Here is a 24,887-nt window from a genome sequence, read left to right on the forward strand (position 1 = left end):
TTAACATAGGTTTACCAGACATTTAATAGATGACCAAGAATGTTCCACCTCATGACTTAACCACTGCTTCAGTGGTCCAATAAAGTGGGAAAAAAGATACATCCTGGATACCTGGGTACCCCCAGAAAGATTTAATAAAAGGACCAACACTTACACTTCTGCACCACTTCAATCCTCAGGCTTCAGACTTTAATGAAATGAAAACCTGACTCATTTTTTTAACTTACCTGTAGTACAAATTCTCCAATGTTGGCATTCTCCGACACCACTGCTGTGTACAGGTCATGACTAAATATTGGTTCGTTGTCGTTGACATCTGTTAGGTTTATGTTCACTGTAGTAATGGCAGTCAAAGCTGGCGTGCCGCCATCACGAGCTTCCACTGTTAGGAAATAGTCTCTGCAGGTTTCGTAGTCCAGAGGCTGGGAAACTAAAATGGCACCTGAGTAAGTGTGAGGAGACAGAGATAAAAAATAAAGAATTAAATGCAATATCAAAAACTAGAATTAAAAAAACTTTAAAACTTCTGACAAATGGTTCATTTAAAGAGTTAAAGTAAGGCATTCATTCTTTTACTAGAGTCTGGCAAAATCATCATCTGAGTAACAAACAGATTTAGAGGTTATTCACTGCAGGAAAAAAAAGAAAGAAAAAAAAAAGCATTTAATGTAGGAATGTAGTCAGTGTAGGGACTTGAATATGCATTTTTAGTGTTAATTTAATTTCACTGAAAAAACGAACATGTCATGATGATATGAAGTAATCTGTTTATCATCAATAAAGTGATAATCTTGTAAGGAGGAAGGGAGAATTCTGGAGAGGCAAGAAAAGAAACAGTGAAGGCTTAGTTACTTTTTGGGGGGTAACTGAAAGAAATGAAGGCCACAGGGGTTGGACACAAGGCAAGCGCAGAAAAATGGTCATGTGATTGGGTGGTTATTGTACCTCCCCATTACATTTCTCAATCAGAGCCAGTCCATGACAAGATAACAGCAAAATGCTGAATTTCAAGCTTTAGAAGAATAAAAAAAACAACAATGGATAATATCACGGTAGTGATGTAAGTCGTTTTCTTACAGTCAGTGTTTGCTTTACAGGAATCACCCACTCCGGTACTCGAGATGTACCATCCTTAGTGTTTAGTGTTTCCCTGGTAAAGCACACCTGATTCAAATGAAAAGGTTTGCAGAATAGCACCTCTGAACACACAACACATCCATTGAAACCTTGAAACACCGGGTGCCACTCCTGCCAGCTAAGAACAGGAAATTGCGGCTACAATTCACACAGACTCACCAAAACTGGACAATACAAGATGGAAAAACATTGCCTTGTCTGATGAGTCTCTATTTCAGTCCCACATTCACATGGTAGGGTCAGAATTTGGTGGAAACACCATGAAAGCACCGATCCATCCTGCCTTAAATCAGTGCTTCAGGCTGCGTCGGACACACCACAGCACTCAGACTGCTGTAGTAAAGGTCTTTAATGCCATCTGCTTGAGCACAGATAGCAGAAACATTTCAGTCCCACTACTGCTAGATTTAAGTGCTGCATTTTACACAGTCAACCATAACATCTTACTAGACCGGCTGAACTGGGTAGAACTTTCTGGCACTGCAATTAATTGGTTTGAGTCCTATTTAAAAGACAAGGACTGCTTTGTGTCTATAGGTAACTATGAATGAATGAATGATTTTTTATGGTCATTGCACAACAATTACATCAATAATCATTGGCAGTGAAATTTTTAGATCCTATGCTCTAACAATGCTAAATCTGAGCAAACTAAAATAACCTGAGGCGCTCCCCAAGGCTCCTTCCTGGGGCCACTGCTGTTCAACATCTACATGTTGTCACTAGCTCAAATGATGAAAAACAACTAAATTGGTTACCACAGTTATGCTGAAGACACACAAATCTACATAATGATCTCACCAGGAGACTACAGTCCGATCCAAACTATGAATAACTGCATTGATCAAATTAAAGCCAGATTTTCATTCAATTAAATGAAGACAAAACTGAAATAATAGTTTTTGGAGCCAAGGAAGAAAGATTAAAGTCCAGTACCCAGGTTTAAACAGCTAAGGTTGAAACCAACAACCAAGAGAGAAATCTGGGAGTATTCATGGACTCAGACCTGAATTTTAGCAGTTATATTAAGACAGCTGGGAAGTCAGCCTAATATCACTTAAAGAAGGATTATAGGACCGATGACTCAGCAGGATTTAAAAAAACTTGTCCATGCATTTCTCTTTAGTGAACTGGACTACTGTGATGCTGTCCTCACAGGTCTCCCTAAAAATCCATCAGACAGCTGCAGTTAGTCCAGAATGCTGCTGCTCGAGTCCTTAATACATTCAGGATCTTCTGGTTCGTTATGAACCAACCAGATCACTCAGGTCAGGTCTACTTTGTGTTCCAAGAGTCAGAACTAAACGTGGAGAAGCAGCGTTCAGCTTTTATGCTCCTCACATGTGGAACAAACTCCCAAAAAACTGCAGGCCCAACGTGGCCTGGTTTAACCACTACAGCCTACCTGAGTATTGTTGCTGACCATGTCCATCCCTTTATGACCATAATGTAGCATCCTCTGATGGCTACGTCCAGCAGGATAATGCAACATGTCACAAAGCTCAAATCATCTCTAGCTGCTTTCTTGAACATGACAATGAGTTCACTGTACGTCAACGGCCTCCACAGTCACCAGATCTCATCCAATAGAGCAGCTTTGGGATGTGGTGGAACGGGAGATTCTCATCATCGATGTGCAGCCGACAAATCTGCAACTGTGTGATGCTCTCATGTTGATATGGAGCAAAATCTCTGAGGAATGTTTCCAACACCTTGTTGAATCTAGTACTCCAAGAATTAAGGCAGATCTGAATGTAAAAGGGGTGGACTTGATAAAGTGAGTGTAGATTTCTGTAACCTAGAGAGGGTGTTCCTCTACAACAAAGATTTTTGATGGATTTTTTATCTGAGCCAGTGAACAACAGTCTAAGTGACATGAGAATATTGCCCTAATGTCTTTGACACAAACAAAACTTTTTAAGATCTCATATCATCAGTGCTGCGGGTCATGAATGACATAAAGATTTTAGTTTTACTGAAACCTGCTAAATAAAGGTGTATACCCTTTATATAGCCTTTAGAAGCTCAGCCACGAAGTTCCACAGATGGAACTGCAGCCTGAAGGACTTCTACAAAGACCAGAATTCAGGGTCTAAATACTATAGCAGAATAATAAATTTGCTCCCCAAAATGAACATGTCTTCTGTTCATCATTAGAGTCGACAGTATAGTCAGCACACTTCCTCACTTACCAGTCAGTGGGTGGATGTGGAACTTTCTGTGCTCGTTGCCTGATCTGAAACTGTAAGTGATCTCAGCATTGGTCCCGATATCTTTGCTGGCAGCGTACACTCTCAGAACCTCGGTGCCTACTCGCACATCCTCCGGCACCGTAGCCAGCTGATCCCGGTGTTCAAACACAGGTGGATTGTCGTTTATGTCCAGCACGGTTATTGTGACGTTGACCAGTGAGTAGAGGGGCAGTGGTGAACCCTGATCAGATGCACAAACGGTTATCTGATGAGTCGGCTGGACTTCACGGTCAAGAATGTGTTCCAGGGCAACTATGCCTGTGAACTTGTCGATTGAGAAAAACCCTCCAGCGGAGTCAGCAAGGGAATAAACCACCAACCGACCTGGACCTGCTGCACAGACATAAGAACAGAATCACATCCACATTAAAAGTTCAATATGTCTGAAAGGAAATTATTTCTAGATAAGCATTTGTCTCATTTTGTCATGTCTCTGAAGGGAAACAGACAAAAATGGCAATTTAATTCAATTTTAGATGACACTACACACTTTTTCTATTAAAAAACAAGTAGTAGTATGAGTCTGTTTAGCTCGGGAAACAATGCACACTACTTTATATGACGCAAGTTTAGCATGTGACTAGACAGATGCTGCTGTAGACAAGTAGTTTATTTCTGAGGTTATCAACAGACGTTTCCTTGTGTTAAGGATGAGAAGTTCCCAGGTGGCTTCATACTGTCAGAACGACACACACTGTGGTCTCTCTTCATTACCCACCATAGACCATTACCATTACGTGACCATTACCTGATCAAGATATGTTACCAGGGCAAGATACTGCATGTCTTGTCATATTTTCCTTGTCTTTTAAGTTTTGGTTTGGTTGTTAGTCTGTTTTCATCATGTTTTTTACAAATTTACCCATGTTTCACTAGTAGTCTTAGAACTATACCCTCCCCCTCCCTTCACAGTCTCCCAGTTATTATTATTGTTATTGTTGAGTCATAAATGCTGTAATTTCTAAAACGCCCCATCGTTATTAAAATTTCTTTACATTTTTGTATCAAAATGTCCCCTTTAGAATGTCTCAGAGGCATCTCATTGTTAGTATGCAGCCTGTATAATTCTATGTAATATATAACATGACATGTTCAGTGTGCTGATAAACATTCTTCGATGTAAAGGCAGCTTTTCTAACAGTTTTTAATCAGTCAGTATTTAAATTCAGAAAAAAAGCCTTTGGATGAGGGATGGACTTTGGAAACATATTATTTTGGTCAAATTACATCTTAGACTCATGTAAATATAAAACCTATCCAGTTTCAAATTTTAGTGAGGTTATTGCTTTTTATGGTCAACTGTGAATCTTACATATTCTAGATGTTTGTGTGTTATATACATTACTTTTTGCAAGAACCAAACAGCTTTGGATAAAGGTGGTGCACATTTATACAGAGACATTTAGAACCTAAGGAGGTTTCTTGGACATACTTTTTAAATCACATATAGTGTTCAGAGAAACATGCATGTGCTCAATAAGCTTCCCTTTTTATTTGCAAGCTATGACTTTCTTTTCACTTTTTACTTGATCTTGTTTTAAGTTTGACCAACCAGAAGGCAAAGCAAGAGCGAAAAGAATAGCAAATAAGGCAGACATGCAACCCAGCAGCCAGAGATTCCTTCAGGAAGTTCCAGGGAGACAGACAAAACAACAGCCTGCAAGCTAAACAAGCATTAGGGGATCCTGATAATAGGGAATTACAGTAGTCCAGTCAAGAAGCATTAAATCAATGGACTGAAACAAAATCTGGCTTATTTAAAAAAAAGAAGAACTGGGTAGCTGATTATTTTCACAAGAGAATACTGAAGTTCCCAGTGATTGTAAGAGCAGTAATACAACTAGCAGCATTAGAGACTCACCTTCATCGGGATCTATGGCCTGAATGCGAGTGAGCAGGGCCTTGGTGACTGTGTCTTCATAGACACTGGTAGAATAATGTGGCAGAGTGAAAATGGGCGGGTTGTCATTTACATCAGTCACCGCCAGGTGCACCTCAGCATGACACCACTGCCCTCCTCCATCAGTTGCCTGAGCAACTAGTCGGTAACTGGGTGTCACCTCATAGTCCAGACTCACTGCTGACTTGATCTCACCTGGACAGGTATGAAACAAAACAAAAAAAAATATATAAGATATTGGAAACTAACATTGTGTCACACTAACTTTTAAATTATATTCAATGAAACAATTTACTTTCTGCATTTTACTTCAAACTGGTTTTATCTGTGCAACAAGTAAATAAAAGGAGAATTTGAACTATGTTTTCAAAGCTAAAGGTATCTGTACCAGTGTCTGGGTTAATGCTGAAATCCTGGGATCCATGACCATGTAGTGAGTACTGGATCTGACCACTAATGCCCACGTCTGCATCTGTAGCTCCAACCCTCAGCAGCACACTGTTGACTGGGAGGTCCTCTGGAATATAAGCTGTGTACCTTGCCTGCAAAAAGGTGTGCAGGCACACACGCTTCAGTGAAACTGGAAACTCAATAAATAACTTTTACCAAAATTTCCAACAGCTTTCTTTACCATCGTTTCTTTGGTTGAATAATAAAAAAAAAAGCAACAAATTATTTTAACAATCACCTGGTCACAAATTGGGCTGTTGTCATTGGTGTCTATCACAGTCACCTCCACCACCGTCTGGGAAACAAAGAGCCCATCGCTCGCAGTTACATTAATGACGTAGAGGTCACGTTCCTCTCTATCCAGTGGCCCCTTCACATACATCTTACATTCACCCTGAACCAGACCGAGGGCAAATACACCACGATCGTTTCCACCTGGACAACATACAGCCAGACAGAGCAGATGACACGCAGGGTTATCATGGAAGAGAGCTTAATCAAAATATCACAAACACACTGTCAGTGCAGTAACAATTAAATGTTAACTGGAATTAACTGCCCCTCTTAGTATACGGTGCTTTTTTTCCTATTACTTATACACACTTGCTGGTTAAAGCCTTAGACTTAAACAAAGGTGTGCTGGGGACATTTTTACATATAAAGGGGGAAACCAGAGATTCAATCACCAACCTCCAAGCTGAGTGCCACATGCCCCAAAAAACTTAACACTTTCTAGAGGATTAAAGGATAATTTAAAAGTTGAAGAAGTTGTTACTGCTATGGGCACTCACAGCTGTATAAAATGAGTTTACTACAAAATTCTTATAAATTACTTATGTAACCTTTCAAAAGGATATAAACAGTGTTTTTGAGTTTGATTTTTATTAGAGCATTTATTATTGCATACTGGACTTTGGGAAAACCTTCTAAATCTGCCACTTGCAGCTGTTCAATAGATCCTATACGTGATGTTGATAAAACATCATTTAGTAAATAAATTCTTTGCAAAATGATCAAGCCATCAGGTTTTCTCACAAAGCCAACAAAACAAAATCTAATGGTCTTCAAAAAGATCTTTAAGGTCAAAATGGTAAATTCATACATCAACCAATAAGTGTCGTAAGACAGGAAAATAACATCAGGTATGGAATAGAACAAAGCTCATAGCTTTTATGCAGGTTTTAGTGTGGATAGTACCAGGCGGACTCTCCATTTGGCCACTTGGATACCCAAACTGTGTCAAATTATGCTGTTTCTGTATTTCCTCCAGAGCTTCTAACACGGCGTATTTGGTTTTTTGAAATTTCTTGGACATGTTTATGGCTTTTATCCTTCGTTCTAAATGGATAACGCTGTTCGATACTCGCTCTTTCCGGTGCGCTCATGTGCATAACTACAGCAAAATGGCAATGATGCTCCTTTGTTTACGCGCAAGCATTTATACCTGACAGATAAAGTGTCGTTCAAGTGTAAGATATCGTTGGAAAGCTCGTAAGATGTAAAATTTGACCAAACTTTATTTACACTGCCAAGATCCACAACAAGACAACAAAATGGCTGTGAATGGGAGCATATGACATGTTAGCGCATGACACAGTTTCACGATTATGGATTACTCCGCTGTGAGTTTTGGTCGAAGAACAGTGTGGATAGACTGAAATTTACCACAAAAAGGTAAGGAAATAAAAAATATCACTGTTTGTGAGAATAGCTTTGGGTTTTGGTGCTGTATTTGGTGATAAACATGCTATCTGATAAGGCTAGCTGTGATATGAGAAGGTTAGCTTTGTGTTTGTTTTGAGACTGACGTGAGGTGCTTGGCGAATATCTTTTATGCTTGGTATCATATGAAAGTGCAGCTTTTCTAGTTTCATTTGATACCCAATATGTTGGGGTGGAGTGAACGGATCACGCGTTGTGTTGCATTTTGTTTCAGGTGTTACTCGTTATTGTGGCGCTGTTGTTTGTGGAATACTTATTTTAAAGTTATTAAACAAATACTTTGTTGACTAAATGCACTTGATTTAGTGGCATTGGGTATTATACCAATTATACATTATAAATAAAATATCCTTACATCACTAAAGTAACTTTTTTACACACATGAACTTGTGTTTACACCTGTTGGACCCACTGGTGGGTCCGTCGGGCTTAAGGGGTTAAGTAATTCTTGGTGCAGGAGAGATTGGAACACATTATTTAAAAGCTCCAATTCGTTTGAGTAGTGCAGTGTGACCGCAAACTCGGTACGAGAGAATATTACACTCCCCAACTAAACAGAGTCCCAAATCGGACAGATTCTAGCAAACTATCCTGGTGTGAATGCACACTTAATGAAAAACTGAATTGGATCAGTGAAGAATTTCTTTGAGATTTTTAGTAAGTAACTTTCTCCACTTAGAAACAGGGTAGAGGGAATCTCAGCTAGCTAGCAACCACATTGCTAATCTGTCAAATACTAATTTATACAGGTTACAGGTTAACATCAAAGTTTTCATTATATTAGGGTTCTGTATCATTAACATTAAAAATGAATCAGCTATAGTCCTTTATCGGCTCTAAGCAGAGTTTGATAGATATTTCACAGACATTAACAGATGTGAAATGAATGCAGTTTGTATGTGACTTATTTGATTAAGTAATGTTTGACAGGCAGTAGCAGCCCAAGGGTTAGGAGCAGAACAACGTGACACAGGGGAGGTAGAGGAAGCGGGAGAGTCAGGTGGAGGAGCAGGGGAGGCAAGTGGCATAGGAGACAATAAAATAAAACAAAATACCAACAGCCAGAATGAAAATTGTGTCACTGACACGTTTAACTTAATAGTTCATGTACATACTGGTGAATCATAATTTGTGCTGATTGGTCTGTGTTAATAATTAAAAAAATACATTGGCATCAGTTACAGGAAGAGTGATATTACATTACTGGCCATTCAAGTTTGCACAGTCATCACAACTAGTGATTTTATGACTTTTAATCCTCCTAATAAAATAGAAACAGTTTGGACAAATAAATATTATCATCCAAGTAGGCAGTTGGTGACATGATGTGTATACATGCTGCGATATGATCGAGTTGATGTAGAACAACATAAAGTACATGCTCCATTCACTTGTGCTTGGAAATCTGAAGTTTACCCTGGTCAAGGTCAGTTAACACCAAATATTTAAAGAAATTAAATTTTCTATATTTGGGGTAACGCCATGAGGTGTGACATGATTTGTTATACCATTAAAACTGAAAACTTTTTGTCTCAGTTTTATGCATACATTACATTTATATGTTACTTACCAGTGATGTGGTAAGTAACATGCTGGTTCACTGCAGAGCTGTCATCATCCCTTGTATTAAGCACAGCCACCACTTCACCAGGGGGGTCACTTTCCTTGACTGAGCCGAAGTAGCGGTTCTCTATGAACTTTGGAGGGTTGTCGTTGATGTCTGACACTGACACTGTCACAGTGGTAGTGCTGGAAAGAGACAGGGTCTCCCCAAGGTCTGAAGCCACCACTGAGAACATGAATGATGGGTTGGTCTCATGGTCAAGGTCCTTTCGTGTGGAGATCCAGCCAGTGTTACTATCAATGCTGAAAGTGTGAGCCAAGGTGTCTGAATTCCACTGTGACTGGATTAGTGTCCCAAGTCTGTATTTCACTTGGCCATTGACCCCGGAGTCTAGGTCACGTGCTTGGACTTGAATGATTCTGGTTCCAACTGTAACTCCCTCCATTACAGTAGTAACATAGGAACTGGCCTCGAAAGCTGGTTTGTTGTCATTTAGATCCAAAATTTTGATTTCAACATCAACGGAAGTCATAGAACCCAGCTTAGTCTGTTGTGCTGTGGCAGTAACTTTGAAGTAAAATCCTTCAATCACTTCATGATCCAAGGGCTTATCGAGTTTGATCACTCCTGTATGCTTTTCTACCAAAAAGACCCCATCTTGGTTATTTTCACTGGTTTCCCCATTAACCATAGCAAAGGTAGGGGAGAATGAGGTATATTCAGAAGGAATGTTGAGGCGAATTGTTCCTATGATTGAACCAATGGGTGTGTTCTCTGGTATGCTAAATAAGTAGTGATGCTGGCTGAAGGTAGGTATAAAAGCATCTAGAGAAAGAACATGTATGTAAACAGGCACTAAAGAGTGTCGAACTGGATTTCCTTCATCTACAGCCTTCACAAAAAAAGATAAAACAGAGTTCCTGAGGAGGCTGAAGCTGCCTTTTGTCACCATCCAACCATTATCTGGGTCAATCTCCAAAATATCTACCACAGGGACATGTGCCTCACTGTAAAGTGAAAACGTCACTTTTGCATTAGTGCCATCATCGGGATCATAAGCCTGGATCTGTGTCACCAAAAAACCTTTAGACACATCATGTTTGAGTGAAGCTCGGTACTCTGTGGCTAGAAAGCGAGGTGCATTATCATTCTCGTCTAAGAGGTTGAGGTGTATTGTGCAATAGGAGACACGTCCACCTGAATCCTGAGCTGCTACTGTAAGAACAATGTCCTTATTGTCAGGGTCCTCGCGATCAAGTTTTTCCACTGTGCTGATGCGGCCACTTGCATCGATGCTGAATTTGTCATTGCCCACATCATTAAGAAAGGAATAAGTGATTTGGCCAAACACTCCAGGGTCTGCATCTGTTGCCTTCAACTGGAAATTAAAAAAATAGTCTTTGTCAATAGATAGGCTTCATTGTTTCCAGAGAAACTCTATTAAGACAATAATTACTGTATCTCAAACACTTACCTGCATCACTACAGTTCCCACAGCAGCATTCTCTCTCAGTTCTGCTTCATATGTATTCTGTTCAAACACTGGACTATGTAGGTTGGCCCCCAGGACCTTAACATGAACTTGTGCAGTGCTGGTGAACACCCCATCAGACACTGATACATTGAGGCTATAGGCAGGATCCAGTCTTTGCTTCCGGTGGCTGGACAATGTGATGATTCCTGTGTTTTTTTTCCATCACAAAGTTCATTCTTTCATTTCCAGACAAAATGCTGTACTCCAAATGGTCAAAATCGAAACTGTCAGCATCTGAGGCCTGGACGCAGGTTATAAAGTGACCCCTTGGTGCCAACTCGCTCACATGTGCCTCATATAGCAACTGGTTGAAAACTGGAGGATTGTCATTCATGTCGTTTAGCATGACACTCACTAATACTTCACTACTTAGTGCTGGGAAGCCATTATCAGTGGCTCTGACAACAAAATCATAATCCTGAACAAGTTCATGGTCTAGCATGCGTGCTGTAAGAATTAATCCACTGCTACTGTCAATGTGAAAATAGTCTGTGCTGTTGTGCACATGTGAGAATATCTGGTAGCGAAGAACACTGTTCTTCTCTGAGTCTTTGTCCGTGGCAGTGACTTGAAGTACCGGCGTTCCAATCATGGCTGTTTCAGACAACACTACCCTGTAGGACATCTTCTTGAAGATAGGTGGGTTATCATTTATATCCAGGACAAACACATCTACATCAACCTCAGCATGGGCACCAGTCAGGCAGTCTGTGGCTCTTATGGTAAGGTGGTAAGACGAAGTTGCTTCATAATCCAAAGGGTGAATGACACTTACAATTCCAGTATCAAACCCGATATCAAACTGAAAAGATGGATCCCCATCAACAATAGTGTAGATTATGTTCTGATTTTCAGAACTAGTAGCATTGATGCTGATGATAGGTGTGTGTACATCCACATCCTCATTCACAGATACATAATAAAATGACTTGTCAAAAACAGGCATGGCTTTGTTGACAACAGTAATGGGAAACTCAACAGTGGATGAGAGGGGCTGATAACCACCATCTCTGGCATAAATCACCATTTGGTATTCTACATTAGACAAGTCAGACTCAAAAGACCTCTTGAGGGTGATACTACCCGTCTTCTGATTAATCTCAAAGTGATTGTGCTCATCCTTGAGATAGTAAGACACCTCTCCATTGATGCCTTTGTCAATATCGACTGCAAGTACTTTGAAAATGGGCGATCCTGGTTCAGCTTCCACTTGAACAGCCGCATAATAAGGAAGTCCAATAAACACAGGGGCATTGTCATTTATGTCCTCAACTTGAACTTTGACCATAGCTCTGGCCACATGCAGATGATCATACTCCCTTCTTGCCTCTACAATCAGTTCATAGAATTCTTGCTCCTCACGATCAAAAGGTATGCCTGTGGTCTGGATTACTCCAGATGTTGAACGAATTCTGAAATGTGTACCAGCATTTAGCAGCAAGTACTTTAGTGGCTCATTGAGACGGTTCCCCACAGCATTGACCACAGCCACTTTGGTGATATTTGATACATTCTCTTTAATAGATGAGAAGTAAATGCTATGAGTGAAGCTGAGATCAGAGTCCAAAGCCTCTTGGACATGTATGGTCACCAATGCTGTGCTGGAGAATTTCCCATCTGAAACTCTGACACCGAAGCGAAAAAGCTCTTTGGAGAAGTTGCTGTTTTTGACTACAATAATTCCACTGGTGGGTTTGATGGCAAAGTTCTCCAGCACTCCATCATTCAGAGAGTATGTGAGCTCCATTGGGACATATTTGTCAGGGTCTATGGCTGACACCTGCAAAGCTTCTACTCCAACATAGGTGGGGAGTAGCAGGACTGTTTCATAGGCATTCTGGGTGAAGAAAGGTGGGGAATCATTTGAGTCTATCACTTGTATTGTGACCTCAGTTGGACTATCTGCTGTCAGCTGTGGTCTCCCTTTGTCCCTCACATTGACATGGAAGTGGAAGAAGGCAAATGTCTCATGATCTAAATTAGCAATAGTCCTAATGGAACCAGTTCCTGAGTCCACAGTAAAGAACATTTTTGCAGTCTCCTCAACAATTTCATAGACCAACAGAGCATTTTGGTTATGGTCAGCATCAGTGGCCCTGATCACTAAAGGTAAGTTTTCTGAGTTCAAAACCACACTGTTAACAGGAGCAACCTCATTGATGCTGCCATAATAATGATGCTGCTGGAACACTGGCGAGTTGTCATTCTCATCCAGTACATGGATTAACACAGTAGCATTGGAAGTCATACCAGCCATGTTAGCAGCTTGGACTGTCAGAGTGTAAGATGCTGTGGTCTCATAGTCTAGAGGCTTTTGAGTAGTAATGACCCCACTATACTGATTTATCTGAAAAGCTCGCTGTGCATTGCCCTGCTTGATGTCATAAGTGATGGTAGACTGGCTGACAGCACTGACTGCGGTGACGTAGGTCCCAACCATTGCATTCTCTGTGATCTCATTCTGATACTCAGGTTGAGGGAATTTTGGACCGGCATTGTCAGAGAGAGTGACAGCAATACGAACAATTGTGGTAGTGGACAAGGGAGGAGTTCCATTGTCAGTAACTCTGACAGTGATAACATAGTGTCCCACGCTGGACAAGTCCAGGTGATGTGCAACACTGATGATGCCCAAAACTGGCTCCATTTGGAATGCATTTCCAATGTTACCTGTTTGAGAGTTAAAAAAGGCAAAAGTATTATCAGTGAAGTCAAAAATGAATTTAAACATATAGTATTTTGGTGGTAAAGATTTTTACCTGCTTCAATGGAGTAGTGTAGCTCTGCATTCTTGCCTTTGTCTTTGTCCAGTGCAGTAACCTGGACTACAGCTGATCCCACTGCTGCTGACTCATAGACTAAGCCTTCATACAGAGCACTGGTAAATATGGGCACATGATCATTGATATCTTCCACTTCTATGAGCACAAGAACAACATTTTTTCTGTATGGGAACTCTTGGTCCTTCACCTGTAAGAAAATAAAGTAAAACAAATCAAAATAAATTCTGGTCTATTGTCAGTTTAATTCCTGTCTAAGTAGAGATCATAATACAGAATAAAAGGAGTCTAATTTGTTAAAAGATTAGATTGTTTTTCATTCAAAGGTGTGATTAACATATAAAAAAATGCATGTAGATATTTTAGTTTCTTTTTCTGATTTGATATGAATGGAAATTATTGTGTTAAGCTTCATCTATGCTTTGCATTAAATATGCATATGCATATAGATAGAGCCTTTTGTGAGTCCTCTGTGTCCTTTATGTGGACATTTCAATCCATTTTCAGAGAGCTTGCAATTGCGTAGTAGAGCGTAGTATCACCGGAAACTGCAGAGACAGTCTTGCACAGTATAGTTGATGTGTGACAAGCAAAAGTAACAAAGAAGAAGAAAAAGCTGTGATGTATTCAATACTCTCACTGACCACCACTGTCTACTGCGGGGCAACTTTTTTATTTGTCTCTTTCTAAGAATGCACATTATCATGTGCTCCTCCACTGTCACCACGTTTGCTCCTGTCCAAAACTGACGTTGGAACGCGGAAGTGAACTCTGAACTCTGCACTGCCCTCTGGTGGATGCGTTATCTAATAACCATGCCAACAAGGAGGATGCATGGCAGTATGTGGGCAGGGACTTTTGACGTTTGACATGGACATGGCTATTTACATACATAAAGGGAGCACAAATGAGGCTTTAATCAGCATGTGATTGCATCACTCACTGGCTCCTGAATCAAATCTTATCAAAATCAGATTAGCAAACATTCAATTGTTATCCAGTGAATTGATTTAATACTCTCTTAAGATCAAACTTTTGATTTAAACCCTTATGCTGGGCTCACACCAAATGATTTTCACGGTCGCAGACTAAAAACGGAAGTCTTTAGGACATCTTAGGAGTTTTACTGGAGTCACAGCGCGCTCCCGTCATCTCGGTCGTTAGGTGTGAGCTGGTAATCTGCGCTGTTTAACGTCAATCTTTCTCCAGTCTTGGATCTGCGACAATTTCTAACATGATAGATATTATCGCAAGTCGCAGTGATGAAACATGATCAACAACCAATAGATGAGCTCTGACAAAAACGGAAACAGGAATCCCGACATTCAGACCACCGGCAAAAAAGGACGGGAAAAAAGAAAAAAAAAAAAAAAAAAAGCGGTGATGAAACGTCGTCAGTGGACTGTCCAGAAAGAGGAGCGGGTGGTTATTAGAAGTAAATGTCTGCTGTGGATCATTTATGTGTTACAGTATAATGATCTAACAAATAAGAGAATAAAAACTCATTCATCCCTCCAGTTTCTGATGAGTCGGTGTAACACCTGGTGGAGATGCAAAGCCACACTTAATAATGATGATGTGTAATTCCCTCCTGGAGGGAAACTCTCTCCTTGCTTGCTTTACTGTGTGCAGATCAGTCCTGTTCCATATCAACTGTCCAACATGTCACAAAAAATGCTAAAAGAATCTAGCTGCAGTCTTGTAATTTGTGACCCTATAGATTCACAGTCTTTGTCAAATCTCAGTCTGAGACTAGGCTGAGACTTAAGACTCTAAACATTGGTCTTTAGATGTGAGCTGGTAGTCTTTCAGAGTCTTGTGCAAATCTTTTAAAAGTCTTCTGGTGTAAGCCCAGCCTTAGTCGAACTCCCAGATATTTAATAGAGCAGTGGTTCCCAACCTTTTTTCCTCAGGTACCTACTTCATGCATATACTAAAATGCCATGGAAACCTCTGCTCCACCACATGCTGAAACCATGCTTGGTTTTAGGCTTTCAAAAGTGAGATTCTCACCATATATATTGTATTCTTGTTGAGTCTTGTCCTTTGATAAAGCCAAAGTTAAACAAACAATATACAGCCTTACTTTTTTTCCCCCTTAAAATAGGGACAATTTGTGGACATTAATCACAATGGCTCTAATGTTCAAAACCTCAGGGACCCCCTCTGCTCTTTGTGAAACCCCCTTGGGGGGTCCCGGACCCCAGGTTGGGAACCACTGTAATACAGGACCCAAGATTCAGGAAGGTATGCACATAATTCATACATATACACGAGTGAGACAGATCTCAGAACAAAGTATGTCTTACCATAACAGTGAGAATATGCTCAGCACAGGCCTCATGGTCCATCCTCTGAGTAGTATAGATGGTGCCAAGTGTAGGGTGGATGCGGAACAGACGCATGCTAGCGAGGTCTATGGAGCTTTGGAGAGAATAGGTAAGCTGGTGATGAGCATCATGGTCAGTTGCCAGTATCTGGGCCACCTCCGTGTCTGGTGGTGTATCTTCAGAAATGGTGACCTCGTAGGTCGATTGTGAAAAGATGGGGTCGTTGTCATTGGTGTCCATAACATTGATATGAATCTGGAACATGCAAGCCATGGAAAAGAGACAAAGGAAAGAGAAAGGCAAGGGGTTAAAGAGTCATCATTGATTAAGATGAGCTGTTTTGCTTATGAGTTTCTCCTCTCCTAGTGTGGTGTGAAAGAAAATATATCTATGACATATGAAACGCCCTTTTTAGTTGTGTTTTTAGTTGTGGCCCTCTGATATATAGGTTCTTTCAACTAAACTTCACACATTTCCTGGATGGTGATCTCTGATGATATTCCCAGGGATCTGTTGGAGCCAATCTTCCAGTTTGGAGATCATTGACTTGAGCACTCTGACTACAGTTGTTTAAGCACATTCACTCTTAACAACATCCGCTTTCAGTGCTTGGTATTTTTCAAGTATCTCTTCCTCTTGATATTGCCATTGTTTAGGATTGCAGCATGCATCAGAACTGCATTCTTGTTTAGTTTGTTAACCAACATAGATGGTGAGCCACCACCAGTTTATTCAGACGGAATTACATTCCAAGTCTTTGCTGTATGTCCTGGTAAAGTGGATCATTGAATCGATGTGTCACTCAGTATTGGCATACAGCTCGATGACATCTATGTAGAGGATGCTCGACTACGGAACTGTTATTCAAAGCTACTTTTTGTGATGAACTCACTTAGGGAGTTAAAGCCTATCCAGAACAGTAGTGGGGACATGGCATCTCCCTGGTGATCTCACCTGATTGTGCCTTGTACAATTGGCTTTTGATGAGGGATCTTAGTGTCCTGTAGATGTTGTACAGTTCCAAGCATTACAGTATCCATGTGCGCAGCATTGAGTCATAGACTTTTTGCAGTCAATCTAAGCAATGCACAGTATTGTATGTCTGGTCTTACAGTCTTGTGTGGTGGCTCTGTCCAGTTGATGGTGTTACACTCCTCCAGTGTTACTTCCAATTCCTTACTGAGCCCCACATACAGATGCAGGTTATTGATTAATAGGAAAGAACAAACCCTGTTCTTTCAAAATTGAAATGTTTCAAATTTTAGACACACAAATAATTACAATTTCGTGAAATAAAGGATGAGCATTACCTGGGAATATGCAATGTTAGTGCCATCTGTGGCCAGCACCGTCAGGTTGTAGAAGGCACACTTTTCAGCATCCAACGGTTTGGCGATTATGATGGTACCCACAGCCTTTTCTACATCAAATGTGCTGTCACTGTTTCCACCTGCTCAAAAGAGGGAACATCAGATAGTAAGAAGTGATAATAGTAAGAAGTCTAAATCATACACAGGTACTGCCAATGCAAGACGGTGTGGAATTATAAACACAAAAATCAGTGATTACAATTTGGATGAAAACAACAAATCTAATGACAATATCAGCCTGTATGATTTGACGACCAAACAAATTATGTGATTTAATCAAATCAGCCCATGCATAGATGTGGCATCCCATTCTCTCTGATAGCAGTTGGCCTACAGTGCAGATGAAAAGATGACCAGTCCATTTCAGTTTAAGGAGTGGCATGTCTGGTGTGCAGTGCATGATCCAGCAAGCAGAACCAGGTGGAGATTGATGTCATGTCAACTGAAGAAGAACTGATGGCAAAAAACAAAATAAAACAAAACAAAAACAACTAATAGCAATACTTTTTCTTCAAGATAATGAACACTGACCAGGGAGATGTCCTGTGGAAGATTAAAGTAGCTGGATCACATGAAAATACAATATGATAGCTGCAGCTCAGACTGGCAAAGAGATGACTAAACAAAACAAAACACAACCTGTAAGTTTAACAAAGCCAATGCAATTACTGTGGTGTTTGCAGGTGTCACACCATATAGCAAGTCATCACTGACTGAATAACACCGTTTTGCACGAGAAATGATCATCATATACACCAATTAGCAAAGTAGGCGTCCAGAAAATGATCAACTCATTAGTCAAAAGGTAATAACTTCCTCTGAAAAACTAAATTTAGCACAAAAAGTAAATTTTTCTATATTGTAACAATGCTTTTTGGCAGTACACTGTATACAATTGGAAAGGAAGACTGCCTACACTTCTGAAGAGCTGACAGGATAAAAAAACAATCTTCTTATGGTGTTGTTTTCTTGGATACCAACTTCATGGCCCTCACATCCATTGTTATAAGGAACTCTGGCTTTAATTTGGAGGCTCCCTAGGGCTCCCTTCAAATAATGCTGCAACTTGGTTTTATGGAGCACCACCCTGAAGTTGTCCCAGGCCCTATCCGGATCAGTCAAACATGGGAGCAACACTTGGAGCAACTATCAAATGACCACTGTAGCAAGGTTCCTTCTCACAGGTGCTGCTAATCAGGTCATTACCTGGGGTACCAGAGGCTCAAAACCAAAGCCAGCAGCAGATTTTTTTTAAACAAATTTACTTACTTTTTGTGCTAATTATTATATCTCTAGCATGATTCAACTGGAAATAACAGTGATAACAATTAAGTTCTTTTCAACCACTACAGACTTGTGGCCAAGCAAGACAGCTGAACCATAAATTAGACTGATGCACACTTGGTTGATGGTCTGATTGCACTGAAAAGCTTTGGCTTTCAAACATCATATTTCCTCGAGAACCATGCTGGAGAGAACATAGTATTATGATTAAGAGAAGCACTGGCAGCATGTGACCACCAAGTAGTGTCAGTTTGTTTTCACAACATACAACGGCACAAACATTTTCAAAGCCATGGAGTGTTTTAGTGATGTGTAAATTAATATTGGTCCCTTTTTGTGATTTGTTGGAGTAAACCACCTAAAACATTACTTTCATATGTAGTTTCCTTTTCAAAAGAGGTTATTCAAAGAATATGTTTCTTTAAGACCATTACTGGAGAAAAGGTGCAATATTCCTTTAAAGTGTATTGTTGTTCTATTTATCTTATTTACTTTTGCTACTGAGGAAATGGCAAGTTTGCAATCATGCAAATAGTGTTTTTATTTATTTTCCAAAAACACTGGGTATCTAGTTGTTGCTACTGGTCTGTATTTTTAAGTTGAAATGCAACATTCAGCATTATCTGTTATTTGTGTGTATTTACACTACGGTTCAAAAGTTTGGGGTCACTTTGCCATGGGATTCAATAGGGAAGTGACCCCAAACTTTTGAACGGTAGTGTACGTTGATAACCAACCAAGCTGAAGCAAAATACATTTATTTACCATATTGCAACTGAAATCATAACATTGATCTCCACAATTGCAATTGATAAATAAAATCAAATTTATTTATAAAGCACTTTTTATATTAAAAGTAGCATCAAGTGCTTTACATAAAAACTATTTTGGCACACTAAAAACAAGTCTTCACACACCCAAGTATAAAACCTAACCATTTTAAAAACACACCTGATCATAATCTCTCTCTCTCAAATGCACTCATGCACACACACACACAGAACATGCATGCACCCCCCCACCACCATGACAACCACCCATACACTCCATCCTAACTTGCACTCTAACCTCTAGCTTCTGTCTCTTTAACTGAATATTAATATGGAGCTAAACATCTGGCTTGATGCTGCTGTGAGGAAACAATTTCTTGGGGAGGCGTTCACATTGGGAGCCAGCCCACTCATGACCACAGAGGCCACCTCCACTGGAAACCACCTAGATCAGGGCAGGCTGGGGTCCACACCACAGCCATAGGGCTGCAGTGCAGGACACTCAGCCACCCAGACAAGGATGATCACTATGGCAATAACCCCGCCGATCAAGCAAGCATAGCCCCCAGCATTAAGGATACCCATAAGGAATACACTGAAGTTTAAAATATTAAACAATAAAATCAAATAAAAGCAAAAGATATTAAATATAAATAAAGGAGTTCATAAAAAGTGTAGTTGGGTAAAACAAAACTACAAAAACAGAGAGCCAAATAAATAGGTAGAATTTAAAATAAATATAAGTATATAATTAAAAATAAGTAATAAATAAATAAATCTATGAAATGATCAAATAAATATGATAAAACTCAAATTAAATCAAATAAAAGTTTAGCTATAAACTACTAACTTTCCTAGCCAGAGGGGTAGATGTTTCCATCACTCTGCAGATGACAGGACTCTGAGCCTCTATGTTTAATAGCCGATAATAATAGTGAGTTTTTTTTGTTATTTTATGGGTTCAGGTATCCATAATTTTCTCCTCCTCCTCTAGAAAATATTTGTCAATAATTACAAAAGTTTTGATACATTCTTTTAGGCAATTGTTTTGTGTCATGCCAGTGAATTTTGTTGGTTGATTGGTTGGTAGTTAGTTAGTTCATTGGTTGGTTGGCTAGCTTGTTAGTGGGTTGGTTGGTTGGTTGATTGCAACATAAACTAACAGAAGGAATGAACACTGTTTAGAGTGGTGATTCCATTATCTTTGCTAGGGGGGTGTAAAAGCACTAGATCTAAAATACAATCCTCATACCACTCTATGCTCAGTGCAGATGAGTGTGGACTCACTGAAGCATGTGTGTGCATGATGGCATCTTCAACACCTTCCACAGGATGCTGACTAAACTGTAGTGGCTCCTAAAAGTGATTCCCCTTGTTTCTTAGGCGAGCCTCAAGTCAGTTACTGCAGGACTTACATTATGTTTTGAAGATTCTTTAGGTACTGGAACCAGGTAAAATGTCTTCCACAACACTGGAACTTTCTCCTGACTCAGACTAAGGTACCAGGAGAATCCCTGGTGAAGTGAGGTGCTGTAAAAAATATACAGGCCACTGGTCTTCAGGGCCCTGGGGCTGAAATCTGGTCCTACAACTTTGTTTCTGCTCAGTCTCTCCAGTTGCTTCTTCAACTGACTACGAGAAACTGACAGACTGGAGTGGCAGGAAGAGGAGGATTCAGTGTGTCCTGATGTGAGGGAACGTGTTTGTAAAGCTGTGTTAAGATCCATTACACCAGAGCAGGATGACATTATAAAGGAGTGACAGAAAATGTAAGGATCCAGGAAGGATGTAAGGTCTGTATAGCTGGAGGAAGGTGAGGAGAGTACAGAGGATCATTGTGAACTAAACCTACTGTAAGACATGCTTACAACCTGAGACCACCTCTTTAAAGTCCTTCTTGTCACATGTTGCCACTGAACAATGACTGCCAAAACATGGTCTGTTAATCCAAATAGAAGACAGGCAGAGGAGCTGTATGTATTTCTTATGTTTGCACAGAATAAATCCAATTACTTATTTTTGCTGGAGTAGATGAAAAAAATGTTCAAAAGTTGTAGTAGTAGCAGAGGGACCATTAGAAAAGAAAAGAATTAAGAAGAAAATGGTTTTATGTTTGTCCTTTCTAGCCAGTGAAGCTATTCCTCAAAGTCAGTTTCTGGGCTAACAACTCTTTGGACATCAGAATTCCCTAATGAAGGAAACATTTTCTTGGAAAAGAAAACACAAGAAATGTACTAAAGTGTTTTCTTCTGAATGCTGTGGGAGGACTGCCCCCAACTACACATCTGAGCTGTCGACCGTGATGACGATCATCTGGTAAAGATAGGCTGTGAAGCATTATTTGAGATTCTGGAGGGCTTCCTCAGTTGTTGTGATGGACCACTCAAAAGTAAACTGATGAGAGGTCAGAGCCTGAGGAGAGGCAGCCACAGAGCAAACAAAATGTCTGTAGAAAAGAGCAAAGCCCAAACATTGGATTAATTGTTTGTGGAATTGTTATGGTGGTGGCCATCACTGACCTTACCCAAATCAGCTTCCAGCTGTTACTGTCATGGTTTATGGTTTCTGTTCTGACTTCATGTGTTTAGTTTTAGACATGTTTCTAGTTTTTGTTCTTGGTTTTTAGTGTTCAGCGCTTAGTCTTGTGTTTCTTTGGTTTCTGTTTGTTGGTGCACCTTGTCTGATTGCTCATGGACATCACCTGTGTTTAATTTGTCAGTCAGTGTATTTAAGTCCTGGGTTTTCAGTTACTCCTCTTCGGAACCTTATGGTTGATCTCTGTTGTGTATGGTTTCCTCCCTGTAATGTTTGATTCCCTGTTCCTGAACTTTTGGGAAATAAACCCTCTGACATGCACCAATTCTGCCTCCTGTCTGAACTATCTGCATTTAGATCTTCACCTCCGCTGCTACATATAACAGTTTCAGGTAATCCTGGTCACAAGATTCATGTTTAACAGAAGGCTCTGGAAGACTCAGTGTTCATGTTGCTCACTGCTTGAGAAGCTGAGAATTACATCAAGATAAACAAACTGGTTAAGTATGTCCCAGAGAACATCATTAACGAGGCTGAAATTTGGCTGGGGGATAAATGAACTATTTCCCTCCATGTTACAAAACAAACCCATTCACATCTCCATCTGGGAACAGAAAGGAATTACACACCTCTGCCCCTTATTTTCAGACAACCAATTTATATCCTTTCACACTCCAGTACAGCAATATGGGGCTGGGAGAAACCAATTCCATCAATATCCACAACTGAAATTCATAATAAAAGAAAAGACCCTTCTAAAAAATAAAGCATTAGAATCATCTCCATTAGCTGAAAGAATTAATATCAATGATTATATAAAAACAACCTCATCTCCTGATTATACCTATTAATCTCTAGCTTAAACCCTAAAATAACACTCCCAACAACTAAATGGAAAAATTACTTGGATCTTTCTCCCAATCCCGATCTTTGGGAACAAATCTGTAAAAACATCTCCATGACCATGAACACCAATTTGCAGCTTATACATTATAAAGTTTCACAGACCTCACATCACTCTTACATTTGCTGTACCGCTTAATCCAATTAAGCGGTCGCAGGGAAGCTGGAGCCTATCCTAGCAATTAGCAGGCGAGAGGCAGAGTTACTCACATCACTCAAATCAAAATGTTTAAAACAGGACGGGATGATTCAAATACCTTGCACATCTCCATGCCAACCAACTTATGTAGACCAATTCATAAAAGTCACAGAGATCAAGATCAGAGAAAGTAGTTGTTATTTTAACAATTCAATAGCAAGTGTTAAGATGTTATGTTTTTTTCTTTTCTTAAAACAATCCCTCACCTTAACAAAGTAGCTACCCCAACACGGTAGGAGGATGGGCAAATGTTTTATAGCTAGAAACAGTTAAATGCCACTCCAGTGCGGCCAGTGCACCAGTCTATCTGAGCCTGTGTTCACCCAAAATTAGTGTTCCAGTGAGTTCAACTCACAAGTGTTTAATGTGGTTGTCTGATAGTTGATGCCTTGATTTTGTCAGTCACCTGACCAAGGAAGCGGTCAGCCAGGGCATTAGCCGTCAGTTAACAGGGAAGAAGGTCAGTCCTGTGATGAAGCTAGTCTGAAAGTCTTTGAAGTTCACATTGATGTAGAGCACAAGTTCAGATGTTTGCATGGATGTGGAGAGTCAAGGATATACTGCAGAACAGAAACAGTACTTTGTCTCATTAATAACCTTCTTTCTGTCAGTAAGCCTGGTCTTTTAACAGGTAGTAAGTTAGAAAATGTCCAGTCTGTCCACAGTAAATTCAACGACTCCCACAAATCCCAGTCTGACATTTGTTTGAGGAGATCTGCATTTATTCCCCTTCTTTCAGCTGAAGGCTACTGGAACAAGCTTTTTTTTTGTGGGTTTGAGGGTGGGGGTGGTAGTGGGGGTGGCTGTGGTTCAGGCGGTGGAGTGGTCTTCCAGTTGGAAGATCAGTGGTTGATCCAAAGCCAAAGTATGTGTCAAAGTGTCCTTCAGTGAGATATTGCTCTCAATATGCTCTCCAGTGTGTGACTGTAGAGAAAAAGCTCAAAATATCTGTAGTGTGCATACATATAAAATACACTGTGTATGTATAAATGGTGAAATGAGAAACACATTAAAAAGTGCTTTACAAGACCAAGATAAGGTGCACCATTTACCATTTATTTAGTGTGGCAGGCGGCCTCATTAAAGTTGTCATCCCATCAATATGTGTGCAGTTTACTCAAAGACAACTGCAAACATTTCCTCACCTTTCTGCAGCAACAATCACCTCAAAGTTGTCCCACCAGTTAGAGAGCTGATCTGGTCTTGTTCACAATGGCAGACATGGGCAGCAGGTTCTTTGTCCAATTATGTAGCAGTGATCTCCATATCGTATTCTGACACCCCAGTTCCTTAATATGGTAGGCAAGCAACTATACATTAATGTTTTGTTAACAGGACACATTTTACCCCTGCCTTTGCCAAGTAAACAAAGGGGATAAATATTTATATTCTGTACCAAAAAGTTGGCTGTTCACACAACACTGGATCCAGAATTGTAAAGAATTTGATTAAATTACTTTTAAGATTATTAAACAACAATTAGCCAAAATGCACAAAAATTGCACTGTTGGTTAAAATAACCATGTTTATGTGGGCAAAGGTTATCCTACTACTGTTCAAGATTGATTTATGTGAACATTTCACCAAAATTTCCCTGAGGGCTCTCTGAAGAGATTAATAAAGTATTTCTATTCTATTCTATTCTAACATTTTCAGAGCCAGCCCCTGTGTAATCTGTAAAAGGAAAGGTATTTTATACTCCTGCACTCGTTAAATGAGTTCTACATATACAGTATAGTTTGGCCTTCAAATGATCTTTTGCATCCATTATACACTTAACATTCAGGGTTGGTAAATTAATGTTAGTGGTTTAATGAAGAGAAAGACAAAGCTAAGCATTAGAAAACATAGTTGTCATCCTTGGCAGTGGTACACTACAGTAGAGGGAGTTCCATTGTTTTGTTTTTTTTTTAAGAAAATGTGACCAGACTTGTGTTCTGACCAAAATCAAACTTCCCAGCCTCCACAAGAAAGCCAGTGCCAAGGTTCTGGGGAGAAGAGTACAGCAAAAGGGTTTGAAAGCCCAGGATATAACTATAAATCTAAGTATTTACTTATGGTCATGTGCTCAAGCTTTCAGTACCAAGCCACTTATCTATCATGGTCCATTAGCACTAATGTTGTGGCTAAGGCATTATCAGCGTTTATTTCTCTCTA

The 24,887-nt window shown here is 40.0% G+C and overlaps 1 protein-coding gene across 1 annotated transcript in view; it reads right to left on the bottom strand.

Moving 5' to 3' along the window:
* fat3a (FAT atypical cadherin 3a) overlaps positions 1-24,887 on the bottom strand; it is a 127,193-nt gene that overhangs the window by 42,967 nt on the left and 59,339 nt on the right. Inside the window, 11 exon segments of the mRNA XM_041994271.1 lie at positions 228-442; positions 3,330-3,719; positions 5,251-5,484; positions 5,678-5,831; positions 5,978-6,174; positions 9,032-10,403; positions 10,500-10,709; positions 10,711-13,229; positions 13,319-13,529; positions 15,649-15,924; positions 16,980-17,119. Of these exon segments, the coding sequence (XP_041850205.1) occupies positions 228-442; positions 3,330-3,719; positions 5,251-5,484; positions 5,678-5,831; positions 5,978-6,174; positions 9,032-10,403; positions 10,500-10,709; positions 10,711-13,229; positions 13,319-13,529; positions 15,649-15,924; positions 16,980-17,119 (5,918 nt within the window).

Source organism: Melanotaenia boesemani, chromosome 9 (assembly GCF_017639745.1).
Source record: "Melanotaenia boesemani isolate fMelBoe1 chromosome 9, fMelBoe1.pri, whole genome shotgun sequence".
NCBI lineage: Eukaryota > Metazoa > Chordata > Actinopteri > Atheriniformes > Melanotaeniidae > Melanotaenia > Melanotaenia boesemani.